At 38.6% G+C, this 17,748-nt stretch overlaps 1 protein-coding gene across 1 annotated transcript in view; it reads right to left on the bottom strand.

Annotated features, from left to right (window-relative positions):
• Positions 1-17,748, bottom strand: part of LOC113528345 (alpha-1,6-mannosylglycoprotein 6-beta-N-acetylglucosaminyltransferase B) — an 84,085-nt gene that overhangs the window by 20,888 nt on the left and 45,449 nt on the right. Inside the window, exons 9-10 of the mRNA XM_026916850.3 lie at positions 7,577-7,708; positions 1,120-1,253 (exon numbers count right to left, since the gene is read on the bottom strand). Coding sequence (XP_026772651.1) covers positions 1,120-1,253; positions 7,577-7,708 — 266 coding nt within the window. The remainder of the gene's footprint in view (positions 1-1,119; positions 1,254-7,576; positions 7,709-17,748) is intronic.

Genomic DNA, 17,748 nt, shown 5'->3' with positions numbered 1-17,748 from the left:
TAGTCCTGTCTTGCCCTGTTGTGTGGTCTCTCCTATTTTATATTAGTTTCTGATCAGTTTGCCTATTTAAGACCTTCTGTTTCTTTGTCTAGTTACAAGGTCTTATGTTTTTCTGCCAGTTAAGTTCTGAGCTTTTTGTTTTTCTCATGTGTCTGGTTCCGGTTTTGCGTTTCTGATTCTGATTCTTGTCAGTATCTGGTTTTTGATTGGTGCCTGTGCCTCGACTATGAATATGGATATGCCTTTGTTAACACTGTTTGCCTGTTCTTTGACCCCTGCTACAATTTTTGACGATGATGTTTGGACTGTTCTCAATGAAAGTCATGCTGAGCTCACACAATTGTGTCCTGCCTCTCCACTCCTACACTACGTTACATATGCAAAATGTCTAACTTCTAACCCTCAGAAAAAACAAACAAAAAATTATGACATCAAGTCAAAGAGCACAATTTATTGAATAAAAACATGATGAAAAGATACTGAACAGTCACCAGTTTAATTATGAATAATAATTTCTTTTCAAGTCATGTTAATTTTTATTAACATTTTTATATACACCCATATAGTGAAATATTACTCCTCTAAGACCATGGAGCAAGACAGTACCTCACCTCTGTACACAGTTTGGCACCGAGCTCCTGTACCGCTGTGTACAGCTGCTATAAGGCAGTGTATAAAACAATAATGCTTTAAATACAGCACAGGTGACTACACAGAACAACAAGAGCAGCATTAGGATAATTTAGAGAGCATAATTGTGCCAAGATGAACAGAATGACAAGGCAAACTGCATTGCTGTTGTTTTTTTTTGTCTAGGCTTTTTTCATTTATTATTTAAATCACTGAACTATTGACGAAATCACTGGCTCAGATTGCAATAAGACACAATCAAAATACAGACACACAGCTGTGACAATGAACACCTGCTCTGTTTCTCTGATAATTGTATTCCATCGAGCTGCCAGTACACACCTTGGGCATGTCTTAGTAGCAGCTGCAGCCCAGTGAGCTACAAACTCACACACTCAACACACAGACACCTATCTGGCTCAGTTATACCTAATCATTTCAAATTTGCTCTCCCACAGTGCTGAGAAAAAAAACAATATTCATACTTACGGAACATGGTCATGTACTGTCTGCAGTTGAGGTTCCAGTAGCCCCAGTTGGTCCTGTAGCCGTGCAGGGTGGCGTATTCCTCATGGTTATATGCTGGCTCAGTACCAAATGTGTCAATCACCCGGATATGACATCTGTCAGAAACAATGATATAGATGCTCAGACCAGTTCAAATGACAGTTTGTGTTTGTGTATGCATCCCAGTACTGATATAACAGCAGAATATTTCACACATCTTAGAGATACCAGGGAAACTAAAGAAAAGAACTTCCTCAGTGGAGAGAAATGTGAATTCAGACTGGCATTTGAGAGCAGTGATCAATTTGTATGAATTTGACAAGGTGAACATTGTTCTGAAGAAAGGCATGCATTGAGGTGCATAAAGTCATTGAAAATCCAGAAAATTGCAGCAATTTGTACTGTTATACTGCCTGCAAAATCAAACTAAGGATCCAGTCACACAGAATAGAGAAAATCAGAGCACCCAAACAATTACTTTAGTGTGAGCAGCCCAGAACTAGTGTCCTGATATAAGGGAAATGCATCAAGCCTCATTTTACACCAAAGAGTACACTGTAAAAAAATTGCTGTAAATTTTACAGTAATTTATTAGTCACCTAAGTAGCCAGTAAAGTGCTATTAAATTTACAGCAAACAACTGGTATAGCTGAACCACAGTTTAGTGGTGCTGGTATTTGGACACACAATCCTCTGATTTGTAACTCAAAGCCTTAACCACTGAGCCACATTAAATAGCATTATTAACCAGCATTGATTCAACCACTTCTACTGCTCAACTAACTCCATTAAAGATTGCACTGAATCAATGCAAGTTATGTGCACTACTTGTGGTGGCTCAGTGGTTAAGGGTTTGAGTTGCAGCTCAGACGGTCATGTGTTCAAATCCTACCACTGCTCAGGTGCACCCTGCATCAGCCAAATGAATTAATATAGTGGTTTACTTTACACCATATAAGATATTATAGTACTTTACTGTAAATATGTTTCACAGTTGTTTCCTGTAAACCCAGTTTACTGGTAAATCTGCAGTGTTTTTTTTACAGTGTAACACATCACGACATCACGAAAAAAAGCAAACAGAAATCTTTTTTTGGTTGTTATATAATTATGAGTCAGCCATAGTCATGTAAAGACAGTCATGTCTGTGGGTGTGGGTGTGGGTGTGGGTGTGGTGGGGGTGTGGGTGTGGTGGGGGGGTGGGGGGGTGGGGGGGTCGAACCAGATTGACTCCTAGGTAAAATCTCATTCAGTAACACCCGAAAGGAATCAGTGCTAGAGCAAATCAAATCTATTAGCAAGTAACATGAAAGGCAGTGTGGAGACTCAAGTTAAAAAATAAGAATTTCTTTCTCTCTCTCTTCAGTAACCCTTTCTATGTATCCTGTACTTACAAACATTTACACTGTTTGAATTAGTCACTTTTTATTTAACTTCAGCAATGTCTCATACAGCTCAAATAAAGCACTGTATTTAATTCACTATTAATCATAGGGTCATGTGCTTCTACTGTTATGACTGATGACCTGCACATAATTATAAAGCACTTTTAATGTTCTGTGTATGGGAAAGATTCTGACTTCATGTGGCAGCAGCACGATGCGTAAAATCATGCAGATACAGGTCAAGAGCTTCAGGTAATGTTCACATCAAACATCAGAACGCAGAAAAATGTGATCTCATGTGACCTTGCTGATGAATGAGGTCAGAGGAGAATGGTCAGACTGGCTCAAGCTGACAAGAAGGATTTGGTAACTCAAATAACCACTCTTTACAACCGCGATGAGCAGAAAAGCATGTCAGAATTCCTAGAATTCCTTCTAGTGTTGTAAATCACTAGAAACCTTTATTTCCTAGTTGAAAACTTTAACTAATTAAAGGACATGGGGCTACATAAACACATTATTGCAGTTTAATATCTTTATTTTCAAAATTTCAAAATATAATATTTATTTTCAAGATTTCAAAATAAACTATTAACATTTATGAGTCTATTTTGTGATTAAATGTCCATAAATGTCAGTACTATTCATCATACACCCATTTGTCCTTGACTAAGGTGCAAAGACATTTCAAATGACAAATAAATTGATTCAGATATTTTTTATTATTGGTGATAACATGTTAAGTCATCTAGGAATGTATTATAATACCTTATATGAGACATTATTGGAGTTTATGAACATATTTTAAAGCACTGTTAGCAAAATCATGAAGAATTATAAATTATAACACTCACGGATACAGGCTTTGTAGAACATTAACAAGACTTCTTATGTGCTGTGTAACCAGGTGGAGTCTTATCCCTGGGCCCTAAACTTGTAATGAAATATACTGCTCAAAAAAATTAAAGGAACACTTTTTAATCAGAGTATAGCATCAAGTCAATTAAACTCCTGGGATATTGATCTGGTCAGTTAAGTAGCAGAGGGGGTTGTTAATCAGTTTCAGCTGCTTTGGTGTTAATGAAATTAACAACAGGTGCACTAGATGGGCAACAATGAGACGACCCCCAAAACAGGAATGGTTTTAAAGGTGGAGGCCACTGATATTTTTTTCCTTACTCATCTTTTCTGACTGTTTTTTCACTAGTTTTGCATTTGGCTAGGGTCAGTGTCACTACTGGTAGCATGAGGCGATACCTGGACCCTACAGAGGTCGCACAGGCAGTCCAACTCCTCCAGGATGGCACATCAATACGTGCCATTGCCAGAAGGTTTGCTGTGTCTCCCAGAACAGTCTCAAGAGCATGGAGGAGATTCCAGGAGACAGGCAGTTACTCTAGGAGAGCTGGACAGGGCCATAGAAGGTCCTTAACCCATCAGCAGGACTGGTATCTGCTCCTTTGTGCAACGAGGAACAGGATGAGCACTGCCAGAGCCCTACAAAATGACCTCCAGCAGGCCACTGGTGTGAATGTCTCTGACCAAACAATCAGAAACAGACTTCATGAGGGTGGCCTGAGGGCCTGACGTCCTCTAGTGGGCCCTGGGTTCCTCCTGGTGCACGACAATGCCCGGCCTCATGTGGCGAGAGTATGCAGGCAGTTCCTGGAGGATGAAGGAATTGATACCATTGAATGGCCCCCACGCTCGCCTGACCTAAATCCAATAGAACACCTCTGGGACATTATGTTTCGGTACATCCGCCGCCGCCAGGTTGCACCTCAGACTGTCCAAGAGCTCAGTGATGCCCTGGTCCAGATCTGGGAGGAAATTTCCCAGGACACCATCCGTTTCATTAGGAGCATGCCCCAACATTGTCAGACATGCATACAAGTGCACAGGGGCCATACAAACTACTGAGTACCATTTTGAGTTGCTCCAATGAAATTTCAGCAAAATGGACTAGCCTGCTGCATCATTTTTTCACTTTGATTTTCGGGGTGTCTTTGAATTCAGCCCTCTGTAGGTTGATAATTTTCATTTCCATCAAACGATGTGGCATCCTTCCGTTCCTAACACGTTACCCAGTCCATATCACTATAGACATCCAGCATGATATTTTTCTCCATTGAGATCTGATGTGTTTTCAAAGTGTTCCTTTAATTTTTTTGAGCAGTGTATATTATCCTAATTCATTTGAATTTTGTGGTGGTTCAGGCTCACTGCACCAGAGCGTTAAGAATGAAATTAAATCCGCAGCTCAAGACAAACTGAAATGGAGACTCGATTCACAATAAAACAGAAATTAGCCTGAACCTAAAGACTAAATGGATTTAATACACATGACAAATAAGGGTCCTTTCCTCCACTTTATCTCCTGGAGACATTTTATTATTTTTTTTGCAATTCCATTATCTACAAGACAGCTACTAATAGAGCTACCAAGAATTACAACTGCAACAGTTTATGCATGAAGCAGTTTTGGCATGAGTTTACAAATATTATTCATAATGAATGAAACAATGTTTAAGATAACATTACTCAGGGCTGCTTTGAGTACTTAGCGTCATTGAGTAAGTGTCTTGCTGTCATCATTTGTTAGCTTATTGAGCTGCTCTTTAGAGCATAATCCAGTGAGAAATCTTCAGCTGAATATCTAGGGAGTGTGTGACAAAGTGCTGTGCTGAACAGTTTCTGATTTATATCATCGTTCCATGATGAAACAAGCCTATATTCCCTACATTTTTACTTGTCACAGCAAAAGAGCTGATTTAGGACCTGTTTGTCCCACTTAACATGATTGTGTATGCAAATTCTTTTTTTAACAGATGACATCCCAAATATGGGTCATTATATCAGTGATATTTCAATGCTTTAGTGCAGGCTAATAGTGAAAAGCAGTTCTAAGCTACACTATATGGCCAAAAGTTTGTGGACACCTGACCATCACACCTATATGTGGGCCTTCCCAAAAATCTGTCTAGAATGTCTTTGTACGCTGTGACATTACAATTTGCCTTCACTGATAGCATGACAATGTCCCTGTGTACGAAACGAGATCCATGGAGACATGGTTTCCAAACACACACAGAACCATAGCATTATATGGTAATAATTTTATTAATTATATTCTGTCTAAAGTGTTATGGATAAGTCATTAAAAAGACTTCTTTAGTCTTATTAATATCATACTGACTGACTGACTGACTGCCTGACTGACTGATTTTCTACAAGGCGAGCTATTGACTGGAGACTGGGTAATACTTCCGATTTCTGTAGATATCCACAGGAATTGAGAGGAAAAAAAATCTGCAAAAACAGGAATAAACTTTATGGCATGCCCACAAGGTGCTAACACTTAAGTATGTTTAATAAAATGATGAATATGTGGCAGTTGAAGATTAGAAGTTGAAGATTAGAAGTCTTCAGCTGTCCAGTTTGGGTGAGTCTGTGCCCATGGTAGCCTCAGCTTCTTGTTTATGGCTCACACGAATGGAACCTGATGTGGATGTGGAACCTTCTGCTGTTGTATCCCATCCACGTCAAGTTTTGATGTGTTGTGCATTATGAGATGCTTTTCTGCTCACCACGGTTGTAAAGAGTGTTTATTTGAGTTACTATAGACTTCCTGTCAGCTCAGACCAGTCTGGTCATACTCCTCTGATCTCTCTCATTAACAAGGTGTTTCAGCCTGCAGAGCCTCTGCACACAGGATGTTTTTTGTTTTTCACACCATTCTGTGTAAACTCTAGAGATAGCTGTGTGTGAAATTCTCAGGAGATCAGCAGTTTCTGAAATACTCAAACCAGCCTGTCTGGTACCAACAACCATTGCACAGGTACAGTCACAGAGATCACATTTTTCCCCATTCTGATGTTTGATGTGAACATTAGCTGACGCTCTTGACCTGTATAGGTGTTCCTACTGAAGTGGACGGTGAGTGTGTACTGTACCTGTGTATACTGGGGTGGTGTTAGGCCATGTGGGGGCAAGCTGGGGATGATATAGGAATGTGAGATCATGGGGTGGGGACAGTGTTCGTGTACAGAGGGACAGTCGGGGGTTATGTATATACCATGGTGCTTTGAATCAATGACACTCTGTATCCGAGTGTAGTACCTCTGCAATACATTTTTATTACTATTACTATTAACTCATTCACATTAAATATTTAATTAATGTAAACATGAGTTTTAATGAGTTCATAACTGAGACTAGATTGTGTCACATCTTCTGGGTCTCCATCCCCCAAGATTCACTGCAGACTGCTATGCCCCCTTCTCTGTCAACCTCCTAAAGTTCACCAGCTTACTAATCACACTCACCTGCACCTCAATTACTAATCACCTCTTCAGCCTTAAATACCTCTCAGTTTATCCTGCCTTCAAGTTCTGTCAGAAATATTGTAATTTTTAGGTGAACCCACATTGTGAATGCCACCTCAATGCTGTAATTACAACTTGAGAACTCATATTTTACTTTGAGCTCTGACGTTCCAAGTTGGGGGCATGTCAATGAAGAAAAGTCATGGTCGGCTCCCAATATGAATGTGATGTCTACAGCATTCAGTTATATTAAAGTGATACTTTAATGTTAAATGTTCAGTTCTTTAATTACTTTCAGTTCAATTTTCAATTTTTGCTAATTTTGCCTGACTATTTCACTTCAAGTTTTTGTCTGGCAGATTACATCAGAACAGAGAAATGACCTACATTCTCAAAAAAAATCTGCAATGCTTAAAGGTTCACCAACTGTTCCTCTTTTTTTTTCCACAGAAGTTTTCCCTATCAGAAATGGTTCCAAAAATAATCCTTTTAGGAAGCTACTGACCGTAATGACTATCCAAAAACTGAAGGTTTTTAAGAGTGAACACTATATCATTATTTTTTGATCAAAGATGGTCTGGTTCTAGATTGGTACTCACATAAAAATGCTTGATACATTATATCACTGATGTACAGTGATGGCAAAACCAATCATTAGTGCAAGTGATGAATTATTTAAACATGAAGGGTAATTAATAACATAGATATAATGGACACACACGCACTAACTTGTGCTTTTTGAGGGAGAGGCCCATGTGTTGCTTCATCTGCTGCAGTCCATGGTAGTCTGTGTAGATGAGGTCAAAGGGCAAAGGTCCTCGCAATGGGCAACTTCCTCTTCCTGGGGGGACGCCAAGAAACCTGGGAGAAAAAGATGAATAAAAACAGCCTTTTCAAAGCAGTGCTAGGAGTATGCTTATGGAATCTAAACAGAGGTTATAAATAGCCCACAGAAAGTCCTGATAAACAGTTGTATTACAGTCTTTGTGGTGGGGGTAAAGCAGGCCATTAGCAAAGTGCAAATACTATGTGCACATGCACTAGTACAGCAAAATCCAAATCAAAAAGAGCGTGGAGGTGCTGGAAGAGCTCTTTTGTCATGCCACTCTCTGTGGATGTTTAATATAGTTATGGATGTGTAGTCTCTTAAAAGCACCAAGGCACACACAGACAGGCAATCTGTCTGCAGGCACTAATGCAGAACGAAAGAAGCACTTTGTACTGTTCCAAAATGAACACACACAGTCTCTCTTTTTCTCTCTCTCTCTCTCTCTCTCTCACACACACACACACACACACATTCAGGAAGAATGACACCACCTCTCAGGACTGAGACTCAATTTTTAAATCTGGGAGATTCACATGCCTGACCAGCCCACTTCAGTTAGAATGGATGACTCCTGTCACTGCCTCATCAAAGACAAATTTGTATCATAAGATATTATGTAATATATATATATATATATATATATATATATATATATAAAATAATAATAATAATAATCAACATCATAATCATCATCATCGTCCTTGGTTGGATTAAAACGCAGCCCCAATTCTATGCAAGACCTATTTGTTATATTTATGATTCAATGGGCAATCAATTCAAGCATTCTACTGCTGCCATAAGAGTGTCAGAAACTCGCTTTGTGTAACAGTAAAGAAATCGAAAGACATTTTAGACTATGAATACCACACTACTGTGCCTGGTAAATTTTTGTGTCACTTTGTACAATTCTCCAGTTTTCTAATTCGTATAATCTGGCAAGTGTTACTGTTATTTCAACCCTAGTCCTAGGCATGACGAACATAAACATATTATTGATTGGTCAGGCCCAGCACTCTGCGTGCATGCGTGTGTGAAGCACTGAGACCAGAAGTCATATTATTGAACCACACTGCAACATCAGTCGACAGAATCCATTTAAACAATATGAACGAGTTGTTCAGGTTCTCTCAATTACCCACCCTGTCATAGCTGCGTCTTCCTCATGTTAAATGTATGACTATAGGCAAGCAACCTGTCAGTGCATGATAAAGCTCCATCCATCAACACACACACACACACACACATTTTAAATGTGATGTAATTGTCTTTGTCATCTAACAGTAAAAGCACTCAGGCTGTGTCCTATGGAAAGAGCGAGAACAATTCTGGCTGTTATTGGTTTTCTCATAATTCTGAGCAGAGGCAGAGAAAATTCATAAACCAATACTGAGTTGCTCCTAAAATGAATACTGATCACTCTTTGAAGATTCATGCATGATGGCGCCTACATCTATACCTCTCTTTCTACTGCAGTAAATAAAAGGAAAAGCAATAGATACTTCTCAACTATGGTGTTGCATTTATGGTTAATTTCAGCTCGCTATTTGCAATTATTTATACCTATTAACTGTGGGAACTTGTATCGTGTGGCTACAGAAAGCAGGAAGCAAGTGCATATTATCATTGTCATAGTTCATAGAGGGGGTCAGAGTACAGGTAGGCAACATCAAAAGGATAATATTTATAAATCACCGAACTAGGAAATAAGACACTGTGAAACAAAGCCGAGAATTTACAATAGGCATACATGATCAGATGAGACAACAAACCAGCAGGGTACCTACACACCTACACACCTGTGGCAGGACAAAAACAGAACCAAAAGCACAGGGCATAACAAACAAAAGCATATGGAGTGAACTCGAAACAAAACAACAAGAGCAGCACTTGTCAAGCTCTGAACTGCACCACACACTTAAAGTTTCTAGTCTTTAAAACAATATTTCTTATTAGAATTCAGCCTAACAAATCACCTTAAACAAACAGTTGCAACACATCTGAGACAAAAAGGTGTTTTTCACATTTATTATTATTAATAATAAAAGCACTACTACTACTAATAATAATAATTAACTACCTAGTAACTAATACCTAGATAAAGTGACAATAATACAAAAAATAATCAGATAATAATCATAATCATCCACACTTGATGCAAAATGAGTATGATACATATGAGTCCTGATGCAACCTGATGCTAATTATTCACTTCCTGACTCCTCAGTATATAAACACACCTAGAACATGCACTCATTGTGAAGTCTTGCCAAACATTATGTAACACTGTGTAAGTTCTGTGCCTTGTTACTCCACTAATCATGTAGGCTGTATTTGACTCTATGTCTGATCTTGTTCACTATTTTATATTGTCCTTTGGTCTATTTTGTATTAAAGAACGCATACACACGGACTCTCATTCTATTCTCTGTTGCATGCAGACTTTTTTCAGCATTAAAACTGATGTCCACTCTGAGGCCCTAATTTACTACGTTCCCAAATTAAGAGTACTAATTTGTGTGTAAGCTGATAAATTACACTTAGTTGTTGCATGTTGCATCTGAGAATAATTGTGTATAAAATGTTTCTTGCAAAGAAGGTGAAGAAAACATTTAACATTAAACCATGATAGCCACGGTGGGTTCAAATTTACTACATTTGTCATTCACTCATATTGATTTGCACAGACAGACAATATTCTACGAGTCTATGATCTATGTTTATGATCACAATCACCAGACTTCTAACGAGACACCTCTATACTCTCTCTCTCTCACACACACACACATTCAGTCTCTGCAAAGTCTCACTCCAGCATTTACCTGTGCTGTTTCAGAACCGTTTCCATTCCCTGTTTGGTCCATTTGATTTGACCCTGGGTTGTTTTCTAATTGCCCACACTGCCTGTCCTAGTTTCCGCCTGTTTGCCAATTGCCTGACTTTCTGTTTGTCCCTCACTGTGATAATTGTCTAGTCTCTGTGTTTTCTCTACTGCAGATGGTTTTAATACAAGCTGAACCCGTATCTATGTCCGCCTGTCTGCTAATCATGTTAGTAAACATATTGTTTGACCATAGACAATATGAAACCCCAAATAATGTTGTTTCTGTACATATTTCTTGCTTTCTTTTCTCACACATGCTGTTCTTTCTCAGCCCCTAAAGGAAGTAGGGGTCTTTGGTTAAAAGGTTCAGGTCCTTAATCAACGAGCTACTGCAGAGTAGTAAACATCACACCTTTCTGTTACAGCCATGTTGAAAACTGAATATAAGAAGGCTTTCAAAGATTACATACTGAATCTATATTGGAAGATAGTGTGTAGATGGGCACCTTTTGTACCTTTTTCCCTTTTATACACATTCTCCTTAACTCTTATGCTGGGTGTTAATTACTATCATTCACAGTTTTTACCTTCACCTACTGCATCCGTGGCTGTAACCATGCAGAAAGAAAGCGTGTGTGGAGGAGGAGGCTGAATGAATGTTGGTCTTTCATCTTCACATACTTTCACATATGTATTGATCTGAGTAAATAAAATTCACCCCTTAAACTCCCAAGACCCACACTCACTCTTGACATATTGTTTTATTGTTTTCAAATAGTCACTAGTAGCTACTGAATTATATAGTTTATAGCTCTGCAGGTTTTTCAGCACTAACACTGTTAGAATAGGTATAAGGAATAAACCTATTCTAGAAAATAGAAAATAGTTTTATTTATTCATCAGACAGAATTGTTACCACATAAATGTCCTACATTCACACACAGGATCATCTAATGGTGGCCATCTGAGAGATTTCTCTGGCCCCAACCCAAAAAAAAAAAAAAAAGGTAAAGTATTGTATACTGCCCACCATCAAGACTTGCTGAAATGTAGAACTAACATTACATATACTGTATAGGCAATTTGTGGAGACATGCGTGTGTCTTCATTAGAGTAGGACACTGGAGTATTAACATACTCATAAACATGCAAAAGTACCTTCATTAGCTATTAGACAGAAAAAAGATGAGTACCCATAGGCTATGAGTCAGAAAAATACAGAGGAGCAAATGTAAGTGAGGAGGACGTAGCAGACTAACCACAAAAGCTTTAATATGGACCACTTTAAATATGTAAAATTCAGGTCAGTAAACATACAGTATGTATACTGTCTTGCATTTGGCTCTTTTCCCCATATTTTTTCTGTGGCTAAATATCACTGCATTACACTACATAGAGTGTACAATGCATTATGTTAGATCGTAAGTAGAGCGCAAGGAATGCAGGTCTCAATTTTAAAACATTCATTCATTCGCTCATTCATCTTCAGGAACCACTTTGTCATGGTCAGAGTCACAGTGGATCCACAGTCTATCCTATGTGAGGTGGGAATACACCCTGAATGGAACACTAGTAGGACTCCAGTAAAGTCAGTAAGAAGAAGGTCATTGTTTTTTTTTTTAATCCCACTCCTGTATTTATATATGTATATATACAAGTTTTTGGATGAAGCTCTCTGTTTACCAGTCAGTCTACACCCTTATTATCACCCATAGTTGAATTTGTGGGTAGTGACAGAAAGAATAAAGTCCTGAGTATGGATGATGGAAATGAGGCTCCTCTCTAAGCTTATATTTCCATATTGGTAGACCATCACTACTACCATATGCTCAACATTATGCATGTTCTACATGTCACCCCCGATCATGATTTGCTCAATTATTAATCTGCTGAATCCTGGAATGTATGCGAGCTGAATATAGAGGCAGAGTTTTTCTCATTTATGATAATGAATAGATATTTGATTGTAAGTGTGCCATATCACACAGAGAGAATGAAATGTGTTATAATGAGCAGCACAGTGCAGCACTTAGCCAGCAATGTTTACACATTCTCAAAACTGCTGTGGTTGCCTGGTGGCTTTAATGAGATGTATACTAATCTCAGGATACATTTGGAGAATTTAAATTTGCATAAAGTGAGCTGCTATGCCAGGACAAACCTGAAACTCAACCATATACATTGACAGAACATTGTAACAGAACAAGATCTGGGGTTGAAAATTCCACTGGGAGGACGTGTGTGAGTTCACTAAAGCCTGACTTGCAGTACAACCTAGAATTTACAAGCAGCAACTGCCAGCAAGTTTTAGTGCGAGGGCTGCTGGCTATTTTCAGATGTATATAGATGATCAACATCATGCTGAGAAGAGAATGAGCCATACTGGATGTCAGAGCACGCTTGCACAAGGAGGATCTCTCTCTCTCTCTCTCTCTCTCTCTCAAACACACACACACAAACACAAATGATTCCACAGGCTACGGATACATCCATTGATTGTTCCAAGTAGCTCAGTTTTATTGTGTCTTGGTAAACCCAGCCCAAAGTGCTAGAAAGTACAGAGCTCCACCATAACAGGAACATCTCTATTCACAGTAATAGGAGCAGACTTTAGAATGTTGAGTTCATATTACTGATCTATATAATGTTTTTGCCATTCAGGATTTTGTAGCAGGACCTTTTACAGGCCACTGTAAATTAATATTTGCCCATTGTAATGTAAGTAAGGAATAATTGGACAAAATATGGGTTAAAGGGACTTAAGGATACTGAGCTGTTATATCTTGGTCAGCTTCACAAAGGAAAAGGACAACAGCTAAATGAAAGAAAGATTGAGTTTTGTGAAGTCAGTTTGAAATTGCCAGAATAATGGGGTTTACACAAGCACATACACAGATGCCATGAAGGGCTTTAGTCCCAGCATTTTCACCCTCCTGTACCAGTGGGTGGCTGTCAACAAAATCAAGAAGTATGATCTTCAATTACACTGCAGTTACACTGCATTTGGGGAAAAGAAAAAACTTGCTAATATGACTAGATTGAATTGAACTGAACTGAACACTGACTGAATGTACTGTTTAAAATCATGTTAAAACTCTGCTTTTGCAAGACATATTGTTTTTCAGCTGTCTCATGTTATATATAAACCTGTGTTATTATGAATTTTCCTTGAGTCTTGGCACACCAAAATGGCCAAGATTCCTTACCAGATTCCATCTTGATACAGCTAAAGAATGTTGAAGGAGCAGTCTGTAATTCCCTGAAGCCCAGTTATGGAGACAATTCAGCTGCATTTGTGTCAAGGGTTCATTATCATATGAGTGATGAAATCGGATGACCGAATTTTTTAGTAGCTGCTAAGAGCTAAAGCAGGTAAGCAACCTCCTCCCACTGGACGTACAACATCCCATTGTGACTGTCTAGTAGATAAAGACAAATCTTAGAGGATGTGCAGCTCAATGAACAGTCTAGGTATATTTTTGCTGTATCTCTTTGAGTGTATGATAAAGACAGTCTAGAGGATCCTTACATCAACAATTACAAAATAACTTTCTGATTGAAAGTTAATAGCCCACAGGATTGATTTGGAAGGTCTTGATTTGGAACACTTCAAACAATTTCTTTTATTTGTTAAACCAAATGTTGTGCTTGTCCTACAATAGTGGATCACAGAAGATGCGTCTTGCTCAGCTCATAATTCCACAGCTAACTCCACAACCAATTCAAATGAAGTCAAATACATTTTCACTTGAACAATGATGCAATAGTTAATGCAGCAGTGCTATATTTAAAAGCTATTGTTAAGAGCTATTGTTAGCTACTAATTTCAGCTATTTTCCCACCAAATAGGGCATTACGCAGGGTATCAGAATGCAATTTCAGCTCAGAGAGTTGTCTGGAAATGTGTACTTTTTCTAACTTTAATTAGATATTTTTCCTTACTCTTGCTCCAGCCATCCCTAGTCAAAAAAAAAAAAAATCTAGCTTGGCCTAACCAGCTCCCAGCTGTCTAACATAGACTGAGCTGGTCACACTGGTAGACCATTTTTCCCAGGTGATAAGTAGTGGTATATGGAAACTATTCTGAATTGAAAATAAGCATGCAAAATGCAGCATGGTGTCACTTGTAATGATATGCAAAAGTTTCCAATTCAATATTCTAGTCTACTGTTACAAATGCAAAGCCAACAGTTCAAAATCCATAATTATAATCAAAAAAATAAACAAGGGATCAAAGAAACCAATATCAGGCTAATATAGAGAGCTAAAGGTATAAATGAGAAACAGACAAAATGTCAATAATGAATATAGATTGAATGACAAGTCAGGCTAATTCACATCAGATGCAAATACAAGGCACATATTTCAAATAACATATATGCTTTCATTTTAAGTGTTCTTACTGTACTCTACTGAGGATGAAAACCACTCACAGTACTGATGCTGTTTCTGCTGAGGATAAAAATCACTCAAACATTCTTCATTGAGGAAAATAAATTCTTCAGGTTCTGCAATTGCTCTTTATATTCCATCTAGCAACATTCAATCTATAAAATCTAGTGAAGTTGGATGGTGAGCTTCGTATTGCTACTTCAGAAATGTCCACAAGTGAGAGCCCTCTTCATACTGCCCTGGAGGTAGCCATTGCAAATGGTATTTAATGGGAGAAGGCACCTCTATGCCTGTGTTCAACTATGCCTTCACTATTACTTCCTTTATCCAATGAGCTAACAAAACAAACAAACAGCTGGTCAGGGACCCACCACATGGTGCCTCTTCCACCGTGACATCTCCGCCTGGACAAAGGGCTGGCCTGGGCACATTCTCATTTGCAAGAGCAGATAAGTTGATAGGATTTTTAATATGCATGAAGGTCAGAGATACCTAAGGTCTGACCCTTTGCAAACATGCTAGTTTGCAAGGGTTACTCCTAGGGGCCAGACTTAAAATTTCAAGTTTGTCATCTGCTGTGCCATAGTGACCTGTTTATCCTGGACAGGTCCAGTCTGATGGTTAGCATGCACAGAGTGCCTGTCAGTAACATTAACCTTAATAAGAGCTTACAAAATCTGTCAGATGCACTGATGTATCATCCACAGCAGCAGTAGCTGTGGAAAATCATACAACTGAAGATTTGGCCATTGGTTCAGCAAAACAAAACATTTGCCTCTGCCCTAACCAGGAACCACACTGGACAGTGAGAACGTTCCACATTAGTTGGACTACCTTATGTAATTTTGCCATTCCAGGGGCACCGCAGTATTTCCATAGCTCAAGAGATTTAAACATTACTCCTGGCATTATATGCTGCAGTCAGGCCAAGGCTCTGTAACTGCTTTTTGAAGATGCACCAGTCTCAACTTTTTGGGCATTGATCGCTATTCATCATTCAACTCCATTGAGGCCTGGGAGACTTCACAGCTTGCATGCCCAGAAAAGCAAGAAGTTGGGAATGTTCCTAACAGCAAGGTTTGAATTTTTAAAATTACAAAATCTCCAGAGCCCTTGCTCCTACATACTGATAATGGGCAATGGTAGCTCAGTGGTTAAGACGCTGTGCTATTGATCTGAAGGTCATGAGTTAAAATCCCGGCACCACCAAGCTGTTGGGCCCTCGAGCAAGATGCTTAACGTTCAACTGATCAACTGTATCCAGTCTAAGTTCTAAGCCGCTTTGTATAAAAGTGTCAGCCAAATCAGTTAAATGTAAATAATACAAATAAAAGGTCTTGTGTCTGTTGTATGGACACTGTTAACAATGCCAAGATTAGCTAAACGTACCGTTATAGAAGGTGTGCATAACGCACATTCCTTTGGTGGTACAGATTTAACAATAACAAAATTAACAAGGAAAAAAAGGAATTCCTCACTAATGAGAAAGAGCAAACGTGAGACATGATGTTTTATAGGCTACCCACATGAGGTCATGTTCATGAGGTGACTCTATAACACCTGTTGCCTTTATCACCCATATGATGGATTCTTCTTATCACCACTCATTTAGAGAAAACTGCACCCTTTTGTATTTAGAAGTAAAACTAGACTTAAGGTACATGATAAAAAAAATTATATCCTAGCAAGTACAAATATACTGAATATAGCCTAATTCAAATAAACTTTCTCTTGATCAGATATCTATTAGATATAAGATTAGATAACTTTTCCTTTATGCAAAATATCTTAACTTGCTATCATAAAGAAGTAAAGGGTTAATGAAATTTAAGCAATATTGCATGAGCAAGAGTGTGGTTATACTGAATATCAGAAAAACTGAAACTTCAGGCTGAGTGCCGTAGGTAATCAATTGTCGATATTCAGTATAACCGCACAATTGTGAGTATGATATTGCTTTTATACAACAGTTCTATAAACATTACATTTATATCAGGTAACTGACATTTTGGACACAGTATGGCCAAATGATTTGTTTATTTTTGTTCCCGATCCAGAAGAAGCTACACTCACTTTATAGCCTGTCGGCTAGCTGGCTAGCTAGCTCAAATTGATTTGTACATTCCCATTAAATGTGCTTCCAGTGAAACTGGCTTCCCTTTTTCCTTTTCCTCTTCATCTGATGAGCTTTCATATTTTAAGTCACCAGTTATATTCATGAAAAATGTATGCTGATGATATCGCTAACACTACTGTAGTAACCATTTCAAACTAGGAAGTGGAATTTTATGTGGTGAACACAGACGAGCAGAGTGATACACACAGTGAAAGGACCCAGAGTGGTTATAGTAAATATAAGCACTCTCGGAACACAGTCTTGCATGATATTATTTCTGGGTTTACTTCTTTGTTTATTTCTTTTAAGATTGTGTCAGTAAGAAAAGGCCTCCCTAAAGAAGGCCTAAGGATATCTAGCCTGTCATTGAAAAAGATCCTGGCAGCACAAGCTTAGACTGACACATTTTAAAACGTGGCTGTGTGTTCAGGCACTGCAGTAACTCAGAATCTGTAATAGTTCAATAACATAAGTCCTCAAAATGCCTCCTTTTCTTCTTCTCCTGTCCACTGGCTGTGGGTGGAGGATGAGAACCCAGTGGGGAGAAGAGACAGACAGACAGACAGACAGACAGACAGACAGACAGCAGCACACTGGTTTGCTGTCTCAGACACATCCATGAGCTTTAGATCTGTCGCAGAGAGGATGTGGAGGCTGGCACGCTGTCAGGCAATTCAAATAGAATATAACTGACCTATGGGAGTCAGGAAATAGACATGACATATTATATGCCACACTAAATA

The sequence above is a fragment of the Pangasianodon hypophthalmus genome, chromosome 13 (assembly GCF_027358585.1).
Source record: "Pangasianodon hypophthalmus isolate fPanHyp1 chromosome 13, fPanHyp1.pri, whole genome shotgun sequence".
Lineage (NCBI taxonomy): Eukaryota > Metazoa > Chordata > Actinopteri > Siluriformes > Pangasiidae > Pangasianodon > Pangasianodon hypophthalmus.
Note: the sequence above shows the minus strand (reverse complement) of the source record. Positions and strands in the feature narration are given on the sequence as shown.